At 41.8% G+C, this 21,690-nt stretch overlaps 1 protein-coding gene across 11 annotated transcripts in view; it reads left to right on the forward strand.

The window, feature by feature from the left end:
* CAMK2D (calcium/calmodulin dependent protein kinase II delta) overlaps positions 1 to 21,690 on the forward strand; it is a 162,209-nt gene that overhangs the window by 65,836 nt on the left and 74,683 nt on the right. For all 11 annotated transcript variants that reach the window (XM_039361282.1, XM_039361283.1, XM_039361284.1 and 8 more), the window contains one exon: positions 11,173 to 11,232. In XM_039361282.1, coding sequence (XP_039217216.1) covers positions 11,173 to 11,232 — 60 coding nt within the window. The remainder of the gene's footprint in view (positions 1 to 11,172; positions 11,233 to 21,690) is intronic.

Genomic DNA, 21,690 nt, shown 5'->3' on the forward strand with positions numbered 1-21,690 from the left:
AAAAATCATACATTAGTTCTTTTGAGCATGTTCTGATTTCTAAGTACCCCTGCACCTGCCCACCTACTGACAGGAGTCTTACATACTCCTGTAAATGCTTGGGTGGATCTCTGGCTCGCTCTAAACTTCTTAGAGTGGTTGTGATTGCCTGGTCTGCCAGCTCGCCTGCCAGGCTAGGCGGACCAGGACTTTGATGCCCCCTAGACTCAGGCGACCCTCCATGCTGCTGACTAGCTAGATCCTCTAAACTCAGACCAGAGTTCCTTGGTGGTGTGGAATTCCCCAAGTCCATTGGTGGTGTGGAATTCCCCAAATCCACAATGGACCCCTCTTGGGAGCACTGTCCCATGAGCCCAAGACCAGCATGGATTGGCCTTAAAAGGCGATTGCGAGCAATGTCCCATGGACCCAGTGCCGGTGCTAGGGTCAGGAGTGCCAGAGTCAGGAGCCGCCTCCATGGCAAGACTCCCTACTGGCGCCTGGGAAATTCTGCTTTTGCGGAGAGACTGTGGTCCACAATCATAATTGGGGTCCTCCCCCCCCCCCGAGAGCAGAGCCAGGAGCGGAAGTGTGGCTGGAAAGCCTCCAGCGCAGTTGGTCGATGTGTTGACGGATCACCCGACCATCATCCAAGGCCACTTCATATGAAAGCGGCCCAGAGACCTTGCATACCACTGCTGTCACTCAGAGATGTCCTGGTCCATAGTTCCTTGCCCAGACCAGATTGCCCACCTGAAGTCTCCTAGGTGCCCACGGCTGCGACACCTGTGAAGAGACCCGGTCTGGGTGCAGCCTGTCCAGTTTTGTAATGAGTCTGCGACCCCAGCGGAGTTCAGCTGGGCTCTTGCCAGTAGCTGTGCAAGGTGTTGTGTGGTGGCACAAAAGAAAGTCAGCTAGCCTGTGATGCCAACTGCCATGAGTGATTCTATTCAAAGCATCTTTGGTTGTGCGCACCATACGCTCAGCTTGGCCGTTGGACAAAGGATGAAATGGTGCTGATGTGGCATGACGGATCATGTTAGCCTGTAGAAAAGCCTGAAACTCAGAAGAAGTGAATTGGGATCCGTTGTCGGAGACAAGGACATCTAGAAGCCCTTGAGAGGTGACGATCCCTCTCAACACCTGGATGGTCCTGGCAGTAGTAGTGGAGGAGACTGGAACGACCTCTAGCCACTTGGAATGGCTGTCCATGAGGAGAAAGAAGAATTGCCCCTGAAAGGGCTCAGTGTAGTCGATATGAACCCTCAACCAAGGAGCGTGTGTCACCTCCCACCTATGTACAGGAGCCTGAGGCATTTCAGGCCTGGACTGTTGGCAAACAGTACACCTGTGGACCTGGGCTCGATCTCTTGATCAAGCCCAGGCCACCAAAGATGGCTGCGTGCAAGCGCCTTCATCCGGACTATATCTGGATGTCCCTCATGCAGAGAGAGCAAGACTCTAGTCTTCAATGAGGTTGGGATCACTACCTACTACCTGAGAGGACACAATCCTTGAAGGTGGATAGCTCATGCTTCCTCTTCCAGAAATTCTGGAACTCTGTGCCAGGACACGTGTCAGGCCACCCTGACAGCACCCATGTCAGCACGCATGTTAGCATGTGATCAGTGGCTGTTTCTGCAGCCACATTCCTAGCATTGAGGGGAGACTCAGGCAACTCCTGAATGGAAAGTATGTGGTGAGCTGGAGCAGGATCTGACTCCACTAGCTGTAGAGGTAATCTGCTGAGGCCATCTGCATGGCCCATTTCTTTGCCTGGTTTGTGAATCAGTGTATAGTCATATGCAGAAAGGAAAATTGACCATCTCAGCATTCTAGGACAGATGATTTGTGGGGTTTGCTTGTTGGTTGTAAACAACCCCAGCAGTGGCTTATGGTCTGTAAAGACCATGAAATGGCGGCTATATAAAAAGTCATGGAACTTTTTTATGCCAGCCACTATGGCCAAGGCTTCCCTATCGATCTGTGTGTAATTACGTTCAGCAGATTATAGGGTCCTAGAATAGTAGACTACAGGGACTTGTGTCCCATCAGCCTTCAAGTGACTCAGCACAGCCCCAATCCCATAAGGGGATGCATCGCAGGCTATGCATACAGGCAAATGCTCATTGAAATGCGCTAGAACCACATTTGAAGATAGCAAGACCTTGACCTCTGCAAAACTCCTTTTGTGGACTTTTGTCCACAGCTATGGAGCCTGTTTATCCAAGAGCCGGTGTAATGGCTCAGCTACTGCAGCCTTGTGAGGGAGGAATGAATGGTAAAAATGTAACGGTCCCAGAAAAGCCTGAAGTTTGCTTTTGGACTTGGGACTTGGGGCCTGCTGAATTGCTTTAAGCTTAGATTCAGCAGGTTGGATGCCTTCAGCATCAATACGGAAGCCCAGAAACTTTGCAGAAGTGACTCCAATCTTACATTTGTCTTGCTTTAGCTTCAGCCCCGCTTGGCAGAAACACAGCAAGACAGCTCTAAGCCTTTGAGCCAGATTTTCAGATGATTCCCCAGCGATGAGGACATCATCAAATACAGGCAAACGCCTGGAATATTGTGGAGTGTTCACTCCATCACACTCTGGAAGATGCCAGGGGCTACATTAACCCCAAACTGCAGCCTTTTAACTTTAAATGCTCCCTGGTGCGTTACAATTGTTTGGGCCTCTGCCGTTGCCTCATCAACTGGTAATTGTTGATAGGCCTGAGCCAAGTCAAGCTCGGCAAAAACACGGCCTCCTTTGAGGGAGGCCAGAATATGGCTCACCACTAGCACTGGGTATGAGTGCTGCTGCAATGCTTTGTTAAGTGTACATTATAGTCCACACAAATTCGGATTTCTCCATTGGCCTTCAGCATGACTATGGGGGTTTCCCATGGACTGCCGTCCGTAGGCTCTAAAATGCCCTGCTGGAGCAGCTTATCCAACTCTGCATTATTCTTATTCTTCAACTTGAAGGGCACCCGTCTGAGCTTAATCTTAATGGGTGTGACTGCTGGATCTAAACGTAAAGCAATGGGAAGCCCCTTATATGAGCCAAGCTCTGAACTGAACACATCTGCAAACTCCTTGCAAACTTCTGCAAGGCCTGTCATTTGCAAACTGTGAAGTCCAATCACTTGGATTCCAAGTGCCTCAAACCAATCGAGTCCAATAAGACACATGCGATCACCCCCAACTACCACCATATCTAGCAACCCTTCAAAATTCCTACGCTGCATCTTAAGCGTGGCCTCCCCCTTCACGCTGACTCGGGAATTCTGGAAGTCAGTAAGAATTAAATTTGAAGGCCTGAGTTTAAGTTGTAGGCCACTTCTACAACAAATCTTTTTGAAAATGTCTTGGGAAATGATCGATAAAGCAGACCCTGCGTCCAACTCCATTGATAATGGAACTCCTTGCAACTTCACGTCAATGTGAAGCTTCTTCCTAAGCGGCCTATGGGCCCCTGTTTTAAAAATGCTTCTACGGGATGCACAAAAACCCACCCTGTTCTGGCTGGGGACTCTGGTACTTTTGTGAAACAATTCTTCTGAAGACCGGTCCTTCTGGCGACCCAAACAGATGGAGGCAATGTGGCCTTGCCTACCACATGCCCGGCAAATGGCAGAGCGGAGCGCTTGTGGCGTCCTCCACATCCGAAACACCGAGGGAATGAGGTTGCCTTGTCTCTGTGCTCTTGAGACCTTCTCTCCGCTGGCTGCTGTAGTCGATCCACCTCCATCTCTGGCTCCTGTTCAGATTCTTCTCGAGCGACCACTTGATGGATGGAGATCGACGGTTCTTGGCAAGCCGCAAGGCCTTCACAGCTCTGCCCGCCGCTTCTTCAGCTGCAATTTATCTCAAGGCATCTTGGAAAGAGACATCTTCCCTTGCGAAGATCTTCTGTTGTAGCTCACGACTTCTTAGTCCACAAACTAAACAATCCCGAAGTCTCTCTTCCAGATCTTGAATTCGCATGGCCTAGCTGCTTGTCGTAATGCAGCAATAAAGTCTGCAGCAGACTCACCAGGCCTCTTGTCCTCTGCTCGAATGCGTGACGCCATGCAATCACCAAAAGCTTTGGTTCAAAATGTTCTTGCAGCATTCTTTTCAGCTCAGCGTAAGCAATTGATTCAAGTGGTGCTGGGGTGACCAGATTCTCTGCAATATCGAAAATCTCTTGCCCATAGATACACAGTAGCGTGGCAGTTTTAAGACCATCTCCTCGGATTTCGTTTACCCAAAAGTAGTTCTCTACCCGGGCCACGTAAGAACTCCAGTGTTCCGGATGAGCTGTGTCAAATTCGGAGAGATGGCCTAGTTTGGACATCGTTACTGCCCAGTAGCCTCATCAGCGCCTCGTGCTGCAAAGGTTGAGAAGGGGTCCCTTTTGCCGAACTCCCCTCCAGCGTTCTCGTACTGGCAGGCAGAGTCGCACTCTCTGGATGCCGAACTTCCCAGCGCTTCAGGCCTCTCTTGGTGAGTCAGCCTATCTTCTTTCGTTGTTTCCCTTGCAGCAAATCCCACGTTTGTCGCCAATGTTCTGTTTCCAAGTAAAAGGCATTGAGATGAGGCAGGAGTAACAAACAGTCTTGTCTTTATTCAGTTCACAACAGAACCAAAACAAAATGGTGCGGATTCCTTTTATACCCCTTTTGCAGGGACAGCGTCAACCAATCAATGCAACGTATTTCTCCCACCTTGCGCATGCGCAATAGGCGGGAGACAGCCTATCTGGTCCTGGGCATCCACGTGGTCTGCCCGGGCCTTTCTGCAGCCTCCTGCACCTGCTAAATGACTCAGCAGGCCCAGGACATAACAGATGGTATGCTCACATCCTGAATGTGCAGAAGCATCTCTTCCCTTTGAATTCACAGCCCTATTTATCCCAATTATATAATAATAGTTATCTTAGAAATTCAGCTCTTGGTCACTTTTTAGGAGCATTGCAGAATACTTTGTAGAATGTACAGTATTGTTTTGTTTGCCTCATGGCTCAAGTTTCCAAAATACTCTATTATATATTATATTTATACTGATACAACATCTTACTTGCATACCTGCCTCACATACCTGCGAGAATTTGACTTATATAGTCCATCATTGTATATTCCACTGCCATATAAAAACCTCATTCAGAATACTTACCTATTACTAAAACTGAATGATTGCTTAGTGGCAGGTTAACTCAGGCAAAACTATGAACTCTTCTCAAAGAAGCAGAAAATTAGATTAAAGTTCATGAAGTAAATTATTTGCTCCATTGCTAGTAATAGCAGTACTCCTTGAGGCCTCCTATTATAAGCCCAGCTTGGTTATGATCCAATGATGCTCAGTTTCAGCAGCCTGTGTTAGCTTTCTGCATACAAACTTTTTTAGCCTCAAAAGCTTTAATGTTAAAAATTATATTGCTCAATTTTTAGTTATACTTTGTTAGCAAAAATGATTATCAGTACTAAATACTAATTGTTTTCCTTATTCATATAGGCACAGTGATCCTTAATACAAACTACTGCATGGTGCCTCTAAAACATATTGAGACAAGGCATTGACTACTGATAAAATTCAGATTTATCATCATAATATATAATCATGATAGTATACTGAGGACCAGCTCAATATAACATTACTGTAACAAGAAAAGCCTTTAAATATTTGGTATTTGGAGACTCAGAAAAATCTTCCAGATTTTTTTTAAGCATTCCTAATACAAAGTGGATAAGCCTAGCATGAACTGTTTTTGTCTGTGGGAGCAATGTGATTTTGAATTGGCAACCATGGGATACATTGAAGTCAAACTAGTACAGTATTAATATTCATAATGAGCAGAATGATGTTTTTTTAGGTTGGAGCTAACATATATTCATTGTTTAAAGTAGAAAAAACAAGTTGTCTTTTTTTTCTTTTTTCTTTTTTTTTTTTGAAGGAAGAAACAATGGTGCAAAACAGAAGAAAAAAGAAATGTGCTACTTAGTCCATTTCATTACAATGTTTGAAAAGCTGTGTGTGTGTGTGTGTGTGTGTACACACACACACACACACACACACACATTTGTACTAACCTTTGTACTAATTCTGATAGCAAGGTTATATTTTTTGTAAAAGATTAGGGGAGGTAACATAATTAAATCTGGGTTTTATTATGGATTTGGATATTTTTTCCTTAAATATACATAGTCCTTGACTTCCACCATTCATTTAGCAACTATTCGGACTTTCAATGGCACTAAAAAAAATGATTTATGACTGCTTGTTAGACTTACAACCATTGCAGTATCCCAATGGTCACATGATTAAAGTCTGGATGTTTAGCAACTGGCATATATTTATCACAATTGCATTGTCCTGGGGTCATGTGATCACCATTTGTAACTTTCCAGCTGGTTGGAAATCAACAGGGGAAGTCAGATTCACTTAACAACTGCAATGATTTGCTTAACAAAAAAGCTTGTAAAATGGGGTAAACAATGAAAATGGGCTCATTGGTGGTCATAAGTCAAGGAGTACCTGTAAATTAGGAGGTGTTTGGATTAAGGGAGTGCAGTTGAAGAAGTTAGGCATATCTAGGTGGCAAATACTGTAGAATATAGATGGCAACAATCAGAGCTTTATGTACCTCATCAAGTGAGCATCTAAATTTTTGCCATCAAGATGTGGTATACCTACCTCTTCCTCTGCCTTCTCTGAATACATTTCTCTCCTTCTTCACTCATTAATTATGGTTATCATTCACTGAAATTCCAAAACTGGCAGTGATTTGTGCAAAACATAATTTCTGAAAATTATTAATGATACGCTGTTAAGCTTCCGTAGAAAAAGAGCAGGCCTATCTATCCTCATTCCTTGTCCTGAGGTCTTTCGCACCTCTGTGGAGGAGCAATGGTCATCTCTGGCAGCACCACCTACTCCTAACAGTGTGGAGAGAAAGCTATTTAATGTTGCTCCTTCTTTTTCCTCCTTGTTGGATGTTCCCACGGTTGACAGTCCCCTGATTTCATTGTTCTCCACATCTGCTATTCCAGGGGACATGGCAGAAGCTCTGAGAGTGGAAGACAAGAAGTTTGAACACTCCCTCCATCACGCACATCTGGCCTCAGCCTGGGCGGCCAAGGTTGCAATCTCCTCATCTTTCTTCGCCAGGGCCTGTATCATGTGGCTTCGCGAGCTACAAGCCAGTGTACCTCCTGATCAGGTCAGAACACACCAAACTTTGGCCAAGATACTGGCTGCCTCACAATACATGGCTGACGCCTCTTTACACGCAACTAAATACTCAGCAAGATCCATAGCAGCCACGGTAGCCTCGCGCAGGCTCCTATGGCTCAAGAATTGGAAAACTGACCTAAAAGCCAAGTGGCATCTATCAACTTCCAAATACAATGGGACACTCTTGTTCGGATCCATTTTGGATCCACATGTAAGTGAGGGCAGGGACAAACATAAGATTTTAGTCCACCCCTCAAAAAAGCTGGATAGAAAAACTCCACAGGATTTTCGTAAACAGGGCTTCTGTCCCAGCAGCTCCTGGGAGTGGAGACAGCCCTTTCGAACAGGGCAATCCTGGGACTGGTCAAGAGGCTTGCGATCCTTCTTTTCTAAACAGGATCGTTCCCAGGATCGCCCAAACATGGGAGCCAGAGGCCAATTTCAATCCAAACGTCCCTTCAGAGGATCGGGAGGCCGACCTTACAGGCGATCCAAGTGACGCCAGGGAAGACTCTCCCATGGGTCGGTTAGGAAGGTTCAGCGAGGTCTGGGAACAGACCACTTCCGACGCCTGGGTATTAGAAACAATCAGGTACGGTCTCACCCTAGAGTTCTACTCTCCCCCACCAGACCTCTTCATCAGGTGTCCCCTCTCCAGAAACTCCTCCAAGGCAGACTTGGTAGACTCGGCCATTGCACACCTCTTACCAATTCAGGCCATAGAAATAGCACCAAAGGAACAGGAGGGAAAGGGGTTCTACTCCATCCTCTTTGTGATTCCAAAGACCTCAGGAGGGTGGAGGGCGATACTGGACTTAAAGGGACTGAATTATTATTTAACCTATAGAAGGTTCAAGATGCAGTCCCTGAAGTCCATATTAGCCAGTATCAGGAAGGGAGACCTATTATCCTCAATAGACCTCACGGAGGCGTACCTACATATTCTCATTCATCCCCAATATCGCAAATTCCTCAGATTTTGCTACGCTCACCGGCAATATCAATACAGGGCCCTACCCTTCGGGCTCTCCTCAGCCCCAAGGGTCTTAACCAAGATACTAGCAGTCATAGCCGGCACCTCAGAATGATGCCAGTGCGCGTACAATTTTACCTGGACGACATTCTAATTCAGTCCAGCTCTCTCAAAACAGCACAATCAGACATTCAGACCACGATACTCACCCTTCAGAATCATGGATTTTCTGTGAACTTCAAAAAGAGCCACATCACTCCCACAAGGAGACTTCAGCACCTGGGAGCAATAATAGACTCATCCCTTTGCAGGCTATATCTTTCTCAAGAGCGTTGAATCAGCATCAGGAAACTGGTCCATCAGGTTCGGAAGGACAGGAGAGTGCCTCTGGCACAACTGTCAAAACTCCTGGGGAAAATGATATCTTGCATGGGCATTGTTCCATGGGCAAGACTCCACTCCAGACACTTACAGTGGTTTCTCCTCCCTTATCAGAGAAGGAACCTCAGTACCTCCAACAGGAAGGTCACAGTCCCACATCACACATTACGGTCCCTACATTGGTGGATATCACCCGCGATGATCAAGGGAAGCATATTCAGGGAACCAACCCGGATCACTCTCACAACAGACGCGAGTCTATTCGGTTGGGGAGCTCACCTGGGAACTCACCTAGCTCAGGATCAGTGGAAATGCTCAGAGGAAACGCTCAGATCTCGCTCACAACCTCAATTGGCTCGAACTCCAGGCCATACACCTGGCCCTCCTTCGATTCTCCCATCTAGTAAAAAGGAAACATATTCTCATTCTGACCGACAACGTGGCAGCAAAAGCCCACGTCAACAAGGAGGGAGGGACCCGATCCTGGGAACTGATGCAAGAAGCATCGCCCTGGGTCTGTGGGCAGAGTCAAATTTGGGTTCCATCAGGGCAGAACACATTTCAGGGGAGGCAAATTTCCAGGCAGACTCCCTGAGTAGAGCCAAAGTGGACCATGCAGAATGGCATCTGGATCTGGCTCTGTTTGAGGAAATCTCACAAAGGTTCGGACGACCGCACCTGGACCTATTTGCTACCCCGAAGAACACACAACTACCCAGGTTCTTCTCCAGATTCCCGACACCAGGAACGGAGGGAACGGACACTCTCCGATGTCGGTGGCCGGCGCAACTCCTGTACGCCTTCCCACCACTCCCTTTGATACCGGCAACCATACGCAAGTTGATCCTGGAAGGTGCAGAAGTAGTCTTGATTGCTCCACATTGGCCACGACGTCCGTGGTTTGCCGACCTGGTGGATCTTTCGATATCACCTCCGTGGAGGATTCCCCCGGACCGAGTGGTTCTCAGTCAGGGCAAACTCCTGCATCTAGACCCACAGTGGCTACAACTAGCTGCTTGGCACTTGAGAGGCAGACTTTAACCAGACAATCATACTCACCCGGGGTGATATCGATCATTCAAGCATCAAGGCGTCCTTTGACAAACAGGATCTACGATGCTACATGGAAAGGATTTTGCAAGTGGTGTTCTAGACATTGCTTAGAACCACTCTCGGTTACTATTCCTAACATCCTAGATTATTTGTTAGAAGGGTTGAATAAGGGCTTATCATCCAGTACCATTCGCAGACAATTAGCGGCCCTCTCAACCGTTCTTTCCTGCGACAATTCAAGTCCCTTGTCACAACATCTGGCAATTAGTGCCTTTCTAAAGGGAGCAGTCAATACCAGACCACCTGTAGTACATCGGTATCCTTCTTGGGATTTAACTAAGGTACTACAGGCCTTGACATCACCTCCATTCGAACCTCTCAGTTCATGTTCTCTCCATACTTGTCCTTAAAAGTAACCTTTCTAGTGGCTATTACCTCAGCTAGAAGAATCTCAGAATTAGCAGCGCTCTCAGTCAGGAAAGATCTATGCACTTTCTTCGAGGACAAGGTGGTCCCTAGACCAGACCCCGCGTTCATCCCAAAGGTTAACACCATTTTTCACAGATCTCAGGAGCTAATTCTCCCTAATTTCTGTCCAAATCCCACACACAGGTTGGAACATCAGTGGCACAAGCTAGACGTATGCAGAGCTCTGTGTTACTATGTAAAGCGTACTTCTTCCTTCCGTAAGTCGGAAGCCCTATTTGTTTCTTTCCAACCATCGACTATGGGGAAGAAAGTTTCCTCTTCAACTATAGGTAGGTGGATTAGAGCTTGTATAGCTCAAGCCTATTCCTCTCAGTCAATTCCTGTTCCCTCACACGTTACGGCTCACTCAACACGCAGCACTGCTGCATCGGCCGCGTGGTCTACACAGGCCTCGGAAGAGGAAATTTGTAGAGCCGCAACTTGCTCTTCTCCCTTGGTTTTTGTTAGACATTACCGCGTAGATTCCTTCGCGGCGGCTGATGCTGCCTTTGGCAGATGTGTACTCCAACAGGTTGTCTCTGCTCAGGATCCAGTGGCCTAGACTCTCCCTCCCAAGGGGACATAAGGGCTTTGATATGTCCCATCCGGTGGATTCTACAGCCATCCTGCTGGAGAAGGGGCGTTGTCTTATCTGAACGCCTTTTCTCAGCAGGATGATGTAGAATCCACACACACACCCCATGCAGATAGTCTAGGCAGGTGACTAACAAGGAGCTACTATGAGGAACTCATTAGATCAGCTCTCGTCTCAGTCAAAACTGGAGTCACGCCCAAAGGAGGGGTGTGGCCAAAGTTTTGACCTAGTCTATCGGGTAGGAAGGCTGTAATGAACCCATCCGGTGGATTCTACATCATCCTGCTGAGAAAAGGCGGTCAGGTAAGACAACGCCCCTTTCAATTTTTGACTTGAGTAGGTTTGATGATCGTTTCTTGTTTTGTTTCTGTCAGGAAAACATCTACCTGGAATAGAGAATTATTGCAATTTAAATTACACAAAGTGAATTATATATTGTATGGTCAGGTTATAATTTGTTTTGCCTCTGTTAAATCAAAAAAAATATTTTTTGTAAAATTATGTATATTTTCATTTCTTACAGATCACCAGAAATTAGAGAGAGAAGCTAGAATCTGTCGCCTTTTGAAGCACCCTAATATTGGTAAGGAAGGATACCTCCATTGATAATCTTAGTAGGACAATTATCTTGAAAATAGTTCCATAACAGTAAGAGGGGAAGCAATATTAGTTTTACTCTGGTGTAGTACTGTTGTCAGACATAAGCTCCTTTCAGATGAGGATATTGTAATAAATGGAGATCAAGCCTAGCATCTCTATCTCACCTTTAGAATACAATCTCTTCCTTTTATCCACTATGCCCAAAATGAGGAACATGAAGAATTGATGGTAATTAGTGTCTTCTACAAACTCTAAACTTGTTTTAGATAAACAGGTTTCATAAACTATGGTTTGCAGTTGGGTTGTTCAAAAAAATTATAGTTATGATAAACAAGACTTTTGGTTCAAGCAGTATTGTTTTAAAATAGAGGTGAAAACTTCTAGTCTTTAGGGTTGTCCAAGAGGAAGAATGACTCCTTTTTATGACTAGGTTTGGAATCTGGCCTAGGAAAGCATTCTGTTTTCTCAATGCGCTTTATATATTTGGATATGCAAATATTTCCCAGTTTCACAGAATTTCCCTTCGCCATTCAGAGACAATGCTATGTCGCTTTTACTATACCTTGAACAAAAGACAGTGGGGAAGGTCTTGTTAGATTTGACCTCATTCTTCGCTATAGAGTGAAGAAGCAACCATGCCCTTCATGACAAAGTGAAACAGAACACATGAAACTTGTTGAAGAATTTATAGCAAGTCAGATTCAGTTCTGCACATTGTACAGGTAGTCCTTGACTTATAATCACTATTGGGACCAGCATTTCAGTTGTTAAGCAGTGTGGTCATAAGCATGATTTTGTATGACTGCATTGCTTAGCCATGGCAATCTTGACATTCGCTGTTGCTGTCGTTAAGCAAATTAGGCAAGAACCCACCCCAATCCAAGCCATTCCAGGTTTGAGCCATCCCAGCCCTAAAATTTGGTTCTTCCAAGATAAGGAAATGCCTCCCCTTCAATTCCCCCAGGTACCTCTTCATTCCATCTCTTCCCTGGGAAACTCCAACAGCATGATGCAAAGCCACAGCTTTACAGGAAGTGTCCCAATCCAGTCCCAGCCATAGTTGCTCTCACCACTATGAACTCTGAAGCCCCTACTGCTCCATCTAACCTTCACCATCTTTTTCCTCTTGCTGCTGATAAGGAATTTCTACCCTGCCTCTTCAGTAGGGCCACCTGAAGCCATATCCCCCTGGTCTTGTAAGAAGACCACTATGCATGACCTTGGGAAGAAAGTCTCATGCAGCTAGTAGTTGTCTCAGGAATGGCCAGGCTAGCCAGGCTTATTCAAGAGTGGGAACAAAAGGATAGAGAAGGTCAGCTAAAGTGGCAGGGGCCCTGGAGTTCAGGGGGCCAAAAGGGCATATATGGGGTGGGGAGAGTTGAAGTGCCCCTGTAGTCATAAGTGCAGGTAGACCGCTGAGCACCCACATTTTGATCATGTGACCACATGGTCACTGCATTGGTTTATAACTTCAGGGACCATTTCTGACTCCCTTTGTTCAGTGCCACTGTAACAATCACTAAACAAATAGTTGTAAGTCGAGGACTACCTATACAGCTTAGCCATTCTTACATATTGTTGCAGTACTGCTCTGTTGCATTATCCTGTCTAAACTGATGTTTTGGTGGTTCCTGTCAGTTTGAATATATTTATGGACATAGAAAAGCTACTGCTTGACTTTGGGCCTCTGGCGTAGTGTTCAGCAGTTTTTTTCTATAATGAAATTCTGAGTTTCTTAGGCCTTACCATGCACCTGTGAAAAATAGAGAATGTTAACATTATATAAGATTTGGCTATTTGGTTTGAGAAAATAATACCCACTTTTGTAATGGTGAAATAAAAATTGTTTATTTTTCATTCTATATTATACTGTAGAAGAGAAAAATATGAAATAGGTAATTCCAGTGTGGCAGAGTTAGAGAAGACTTGAAGACAGAAGATTGTATTTTGTTTCTTGCGTCAAAATGTTGGGCACATTTGGAGGCAATTTTCTCCTTGAGTTGCTACTCTTTTGGGAGGAAGGAAGTCAGAGACCAGAGTATTCCAAGGATAAAGGGTTTTCTGCCCGTTCCAGAATATATATCTCAGTATAATTATTCTTGTAGTTTTATCTTGCTTGAAACATTTGGCTTCCTTTTGTAATCAACTAAAATTCAGTATAATGCCTTTAATTATTTAGAAGACATGCATTTTAAAAAAAGGTTAAACATATTAATCTTTAAATAGAATGACTGAAAACTGAAATTATATGCACACACACACACACACACACACACACACACATATATATATATATACATACACACACAAACTGTCAAGCTATTGGGAGAGTCAGTTCTTCACAAAGTAAGAAATTGTAAGCTAAACAAATTACACCATGAGATTAAATAAATGGATGGAAAAGCTAGCTAAATCTAGTTTATGCCAACTGTTTATTGTATGGCTGTATAACTTTTTATTATTGCAAACCATACTTGCTTCTTTATAGGTGGTCCTCGACTTATGCTCATAATTGGGACCAGAATTGTTGTTAAATGAGTGATACCCTATTTTATGACCTTTTTTGCCACAGTTGTTAAGTGAATCATGTGGTCATTAAGCAAATCCGGCTTTCCCCATTGTTTTTGCTTTTTGGAAGCCAGCTAGGAAGATCACAAATGGTGATTACATTATTTCTGGATTCTGAAACTGTCATCACAAATATCCATTGCCAAGTCCCGGAATGTTGATCAGTGGAATGTGATCAACGTGAGGATGCTGCAACACTCGTAAGTGCATGACCAGTTGTAAATCACTTTTTTCAGTGCCATTGCCACTTTGAATGGTTGCTAAACAAATGGTTGTAAGTCGAGAATTACCTGGATGTTATAGACTCATTTTGATTTTTGAGGTTATTTTTTTTTAGACTCTCATCAACACCATCCAACCATAATTTTCTCAGTATTGATTTTCCTTTTGGCTGATGAACTCTTCTTTTATATATTTGGGATTTATTTGCTCCAACCTACCTTTGTGTTCATTTTTTTTTCAAACCAGTCACTCTCTTTAAACTAATCCACATTCATTCAATACTAATTTAGCCTTGATTCCACCTGCTCTGGCTTTCCATATGCAGTTTTTAAATACCTTATTTCCACTACATTCTGCTTTTTTATGTTTTTCTTAAGAGCAAAATAGCAGAATCAGGCTGTTAATCACAATCATTCTGCTTCTTTTGACAAACATCCATTCCTCATGCAAAATCATATGCTACCCATTACATTGTACCACTATCTGCGGATCTTAAAATTTCTCTATATATTTTCCTCAAGGCACCATACTTATTTGTCTAATTTTATTTAAACATAAATAAAACTCAGACCTATATCTTGATCAGTTTGGAAATGTATCTGCCTGCTCTGTTCTTCATTTTTAATGTGTAATTTGAAATTGGACACTCCACTCAAAGCATAACTGTCTTGATTTTTAAAATATATTCATTTTCAGACACAACTATCTTGGTTTCTGATACATTCATTTTCAGTTCAAGTGGTATGTTGCATCATGCAAGCCATTTAGTATTTGCTGAAAATAATTTGTTTTTTTCAGCCAACAAGACATAATCTGCATAAAAAATACACACATGTTTAAATTCTAACCAACAAACCTCTGCCATCACCGTGCACATTCTTATACATTTAAGTATAAATACAGTAAACAACCAAGAAGAAATCACACATTCTAGGCTTCTGTCTTGAACCTTTTGCCAAACATTGCATTTATTCTCCCACATATATTACGTTTAACAACTATCATTATTAATTCATTCAGCAACAATCTTTCATCTTGTAGATTTCTGACTTTTTTGCTCATCCTCCACCTTTCTCTTCACTGAGTACAGGCTATGTGTTTTCATTCATTCATGCTCTTTACCAGTTATCTCTTACATTTTAAGTTAAGTTAATCTTCCAAATACATTGACTTTAAGTCAAGTCAATCTTCCAAATACATGAACCACACTAGGTAAGCCCCAATATATTCATTGTAGTCATTCATCATAGCTTTGGTAAATTATTTTCTTATAACACAATTTCACAAGCTGGAGAAGGAAGAGATAGGTTACCACCCTTAAGTATTTCATACAAAATTTCTTTTCAGTAATAATGATTGAACTGTAATACATTTTGACCAGTGTGTTATAAAGATAATCAAGGTCCAAATTTATTCCAAGCACGAACACACTGTTTTCTAATCTAGATGCTATTGATTGCATCCCACCAATTTGGATATATTATGCATGGAATGTAGTGGCACATCCTCAGGGTATAAAATACTGTATTATGTAGATAATGGTGTTGATCATTAGTTTCATTTGAGAATTGTAAGGCGAAATGGATATATATGAATATGTGTTAAAGTTATAAGTACTATACTACTTTGATGTACATATTTGTGTCTCTGTACACAGATGCATAAAGAGAGAGAGAGATTATAGTATAAAACCTCAAGGTCTTTCTGACCGTTTTCTACCCATGTATAATAAATACATGGAAGCTGGATGATGTTTAAGTATATAAACCTGGTGTGAATTTTTCTGTACATAAAATCTGTACAAATAGAAAAGGAGATTGTTCCTATTCCTGCCATAGGCAGAAACCAGCTGGGCAACCTTGGGCCAGTCATTGTCTCTCAGCCCTGGGAAGGACGCAGTGGCAAACCACCTCCATAAAACTTTGCAAGAACGTTACAGAGACTTCTCCAGCCAGTCTCCAGGATTAAAAACTGACTCAAGGGTGCATATGCAGCACAACATGTCCTTTGAATGTGTTTCTTAACTTCTAGGAATCTTTGCACTAACTATGAGGAACTCTGGAGACCACTATATAGGACTAGACCAGTGGTTCTCAACCTTCGTAATGTCGCAACTCCCAACCGGTCGTAAGTTGAGGACTATTCAACCGGTCGTAAGTCGAGGACTACTCAACTGGTGCAGCTCTGTTTGCAGAATGGGACTTTTGGCGGGCTCAGCAGGGCAGAGACAGCCTGGACAATTCCTATTGGCTTTTGAAAACCAATAGAATTAGACTCTATTCAAGAGAGTCTATTCTATTGGCTTTCAAAAGCCAATAGAATAAAAGGGAGTAGCACAGCTAAGGAAAAGGGGGAAAAAAATGGCGGACTGCGTTGTTTGGCGACCCCGTGAAATGGTCGTTCGACCCCAAATGGGGTCCCGACCCACAGGTTGAGAACCACTGGACTAGACAGAGAGAACCTGTCCATTATATACAATGCGCAGAGCATATAGAAATGGCAATAGTGGAGGTGGGCATATTAAATATATGGTTGTTATGTTTCACTTGTTTCTTGCCGTGTGTTTTCCATTTGTGTACAAACTATTCATGTCATTGTGAAGATTCTCAATTAATAGCTAACAATTGGATTTGTTAGGAGAATGGCAACAATTCTAGGCATCATTGTAATTAACCTGCTAAAGTTTCCATTGATCTTAAATCTTGGTATCTGTCTGGGAAATTATTGGCACTTTAATTACCAGAGGAAGCATGTAAATCTTCAGAGGAACCATATGAAAGTATCAGTAAAGCAGTCATTGTTCTACATGCTTTTTAGCATGTCATTTGGTTCTAGAAGAAAATAGAGAAACAGCATTTAAAAATCCAAGAAAAATACAAAAAGCAACCCAGTTTTAAGTCTTCTGAAATGTCTTCCTTGTGTGTAGCTGGATGGCCACATGAAAAGGACAGTTGTGTCTGTGAAATGAATGGAATTTATGTAAGAGAGAAAGAGAGTTCTAACTTAGTTAAGGCTTCTTATGTAAGATCTATTGAATCATGCCAAATTTCTTTGGAAGTCAAAGGAAACGGTAGTGTATGAGAAGAATCTGGGTCCTGAGGAAAATAGGGTCCATCTGTCTTATCTGTCATTGCACACATTTCCTGACAGCTTCTTTTTACTTTGAATCAACATCAGAGAATTTTCAAAAACTGATTTTATGAAGCTTTAGTCCATTGGCATATGTTTTTTTAATGACATTAATTATTTATGTAAAATGTTTTTATCCCACTTTTCTACATCAAAAAGCACTTAAAGCTTCATTTAACCTGAGATTAAATATTTTTACTTCAACTTTTCAACTTCTGAACAAGTTAAATAAATATTTCAGCTGCCATAGTTGACCAGGAAATATACTTCTCCCAAATTATTATTAATGAAAACCTTTGTATCCTTGGAGAATTTGGGAGAATTAAAACTTATTCTTTAAAATGTAGTTAAAATATAATTTTCTGGTAATCTTCTTGGTACTGTTAAATATGTGCCATTCACCAATAGATGTATCTATAAAATTATTTCATCTGAAGAACATTTTATTAAAAAGAAACATTTTAAAAACAACATTTTATGGTAAAAATAAATTATCTGTTTGGATTTTCTCTTTCCTTTTTGAAAAAAGAATATAATTTTAAAAGTCAGTTGGATGTTTACAGAAAGGAGTAGCAAAATCAGTATCTAATTCTCATCTAAAAATATTATGAACTACTATTTAGAAGGAAAATACTATTATAGAACATTGCTGGGCAGGACATTATGTTTTTCAAATTAAATTTGTTTTTGAGGAGAATATGTTACCGTAATATACTATCTCTTTGTTGGTAGTTGCCTTATATGTGCAACTAACTATTTTTTAACTATTTCTAATGAGAAATCAGTATCACAAAATAATTATAAATACAGCTTTGTAGGTGAATATGGAGATCACATTTAACTTTTTAAATATTTTAATCATTTAAACCTATACAAATAATAACAAAGATAGTACAACAGTAACAAATGCAAACAGAATTACTAAATTTCATTTCAGGTAAAATATTATACAACAACTGGAGCCAGTTTGATGTAATGGTTAAGGCATCAGCTAGAAATCAGGAAACTGAGTTTCACATTAGGCACAGAGCCAGCTGGGTGATCTTGGGCCAGTCACTTTCTGTCAGCCCTGTCAAGAAGGCAATGGCAAACTTCAGAAACTTTGCCAAAAATCTTGTAGGGACTTGTTCAATCAGCCATGAGGAGTCAAAAACTCACTAGGGGACAGTAAATAAATAATACACAACAACTACAGTATATGATAAAAACAAAATATAGAAGTATAAAAACAAAAAAAGAGAGGTTTCAAAATAATAATAATGAAATATACTATATAGCAGTGGTGGTGAACCTACGGCACGCGTGCCAGAGGTGGCACTTGGAGCCCTCTCTGTGGGCACACATGCCATTGCCCCAGCCTTGCCTCCCCCGTGACCCCCTCCTCACCAGCAGCCCCCCTGGAGGAGAGTCGCCCCCGAGCATGGCTCACATGAAGTAGCGCAGCCAGGAACATGGCAGCCAGGCAGCGTAGACAAGACTCTGCTCTCATGCCCCATCGTACACAGTTGATGCTGCGGGGCGCGGGCAGAAGGCATGGCCATCATGGTGCTGCTGGGCTGCCTGGGCGATCTGCGGTGGGCCCTGGAGGCGGTGAGTGGCCCTGCGGGCAAGCGGGGTGGGGGATGGAGTGGGGGCAGAGCAGGGGTGGGGCAAGAGGTAGAATGGGGGCAGGACCAGTTTGGGGGCACTCAGTCTCTAAAAGGTTCGCCATCACTGCTATATAGCAATGTCTTTCATGGCCTAAGCATTGTGTGTCTGTTATGCAGTATCCTAATTCTGTTAGTGGGGCTGTTTTGCAAAATGTTGACTTGTAATTTTCACCAATCTATGTGTTATTGTTTATGTTATAAGGGTAAGATAGTTGAATAATTGCATAATTTAATTTGGAAAATGCACATTCTTTTTTTTTTTATTGAAAATTTTTTAAAAGTTTTACAAATAAACAACAACCCTCACCCAAACCCACCCCTCCCTCCCCCCTCCCCGAACTTCCCAGAACTGAATATAGGCTTATTTAAAAAAAAATTTTTTTAAAAAAACTTAAACAACATTTACAACTTATAAAATAATTAATAATAATATATATATAATATAAGCATTAAGAAAAAAAAATACTTAAAAAAGAGAGAAAAAAGAAAAAGGAAAGAGAGAAAGAAAAAGAAGGAAGAAAGAATAAAAAAAAATAAAAGTTCATAAGACGGAAACAAAAGAAAAAAAGAAAAAAAAGCCATCAATACAAATTATGAAAAAGCTAAATAATATTTTTCCATATTCAAATTGTGTTGAATAAAATTTATCCATTTTTCCCATACAACAAAAAATTTCTCTTGAGATTGCTCCTTTAAGAAAGCCGTAATCTTTGCCATGAAAATGCACATTCTTAATACATTTTAATTCGTGTATAAATTTGGAAATTGTAAAGAATTCAATCCTTTTTTGTGAGAGACTGAAAGAAATGAAGTTGATTTGATGATTAGAATTATATCGGACTATGGAAATAATACATACAAATTTTTACTTGTATCTATAACAAAGAAAATTGGAAGTCAGTCTTTTTCTATTTACTCTTTTTCTTTTTTGTACCTTTACTTCTTTTCTTCTTGGCCCTTGACCTTTTTCATTTTTTTTCCTATTTGTCTTATCTTTTAACTTTGTGTTTTTTTGAAAATCAGTAAATTTAATTAGCAATATATGAACCAGGATTAGTATCCATCAAATAAAGCTTTTAAGACCAGTGACTCGTGATGTAATGTAACTGAATGACTGATGATATTTGGGCCCTTTAAGTTGACTTTCCAGCTTTAATTTTGGATGGAGTTGAATGAGATTGGTGTTCAATATGGGGATAGTCTTAGACTCAGAGTTCGTGCTTGAAGAACATGTGACAGCTATGGAATGAGGACCTTTGTAAAGTTCTAGTTAATATGTATGTTCATGGATTGCGAGGCCCTCTAGATAGTCATTCATGATTTAATCACCATATGGTTGGACTATTGCAAATATATGAGGCTGCTCTTGAAGATGACTTGGAAATTACAGCTGGTGCAGAATCCAACAGGGCAAGTGCTAGTTGCTGGTCACCTTCCAGGTACACATAGTGTCACAGATGGAAATGAGCACCTCACTACGCTTCAGATTCTTCTGTATTGAAAGGACTACCCAATTATAAACTGTTGCCCAGGAGAGGCCCAAATGAATTAACAGCACACATTCTTTGGGGAGGCCCTTTTCATGTACCTCAGACCCAGAGACACTCTGAACAAATGGGCCTATCCAGTGCCCTCTGCCCTTGTCAATTATGGTAACATGCAGACAACAACACATATGTATACCTGCTGTTTGTGCCCTGATCAGTATATACTTAAGGACCTCATGGCAGCATGACAAAATGCAATTAATGTTGCAGACTTCCAGTTTTGCGCAGTAGCACAAGTAGCCAAGGGATCGCGGTGCTCCGCACCCTACAGCCAGTTCTTTTCTGTTTGGGGACCCTAAATGGGCTTAAAGTGATCCCGGAGAGGCAACAAAGAAGGAGGGAAGCCCCGATGACCGTGCAGAGACGGCAATTGATCTGGTCATTCGGGGAAAGCCCTCCAGAAACCAACAGAAGAAAGGCTAGCTTTACTCCACAGTCTAGCTCAAACTATAAGCAGCTGAAGCCAAAAAGCACTAAGTTAAGCTTGATCGTAAACAATGTATTTGGAACTGGGTAAGAATACTGATTCTCTCTCTTCTACTTGATAATTGATTTCCTGGAAAAAAAAAACTAAGACGCAAAAATCCTCCAAAAGTGAGAGGAAGGGGATTTTTGCTCCACCCTTCCACAGACGGAAGTGGTGAATTAAATTTTTATGGGGGACAGAAATATACTGAAATGAAATGAATATAAGACAAATCTGGATAAGCGTGAAATTGGTGGAATTAGTTAAGACTTTCTTGGCAAAAGATTGTTGATGAAAACAGAAGGCATACTTTCCAGGAGGAAATGTATACTATGTTACAACTAATACAAATGACAATAACTTCAAAACACGAGGAAATTAAAAATAACTTTGAAAATTTAAATGAACACATCTTCAATTTAACTTTATAACAAAAAAACTCTCAGAAAATAAAAAAGAGAGCGATCAAGTAAAGCAGACAACTGAACATAAACCAGAGAAAGAGATTTAAAGATGGAATTCAACAATGGAAGGAACTATGATTTAACCCAGGCAGAGAAAAATGTGCCAGAAATATTGGACATGGAAAAGACAACTTATACTTCAAGATTGCAAAATAATTCTAAGGACAAGAAAAAAGATTTGACAAAATGGATTACAGAGCTGTCAGGAGAACTACGAGAACTTATGAGACAAAAAATGATAAGAGAAACCAAGAGAGAAAGAAAGAAAAAGATTTTCAAGGAATACGAAGGGGTGAAATATTCCCACAAAAACACCTTACTTGACTCGTCTCTTGTACTTACAACAATATCTACAAAACTATGGGAAGATCTTTTGGTCCAGAGGAGCATATAGGA

This window comes from Crotalus tigris, unplaced genomic scaffold, assembly GCF_016545835.1.
Source record: "Crotalus tigris isolate CLP2741 ecotype Arizona unplaced genomic scaffold, ASM1654583v1 scf7180000019244.426175, whole genome shotgun sequence".
Lineage (NCBI taxonomy): Eukaryota > Metazoa > Chordata > Lepidosauria > Squamata > Viperidae > Crotalus > Crotalus tigris.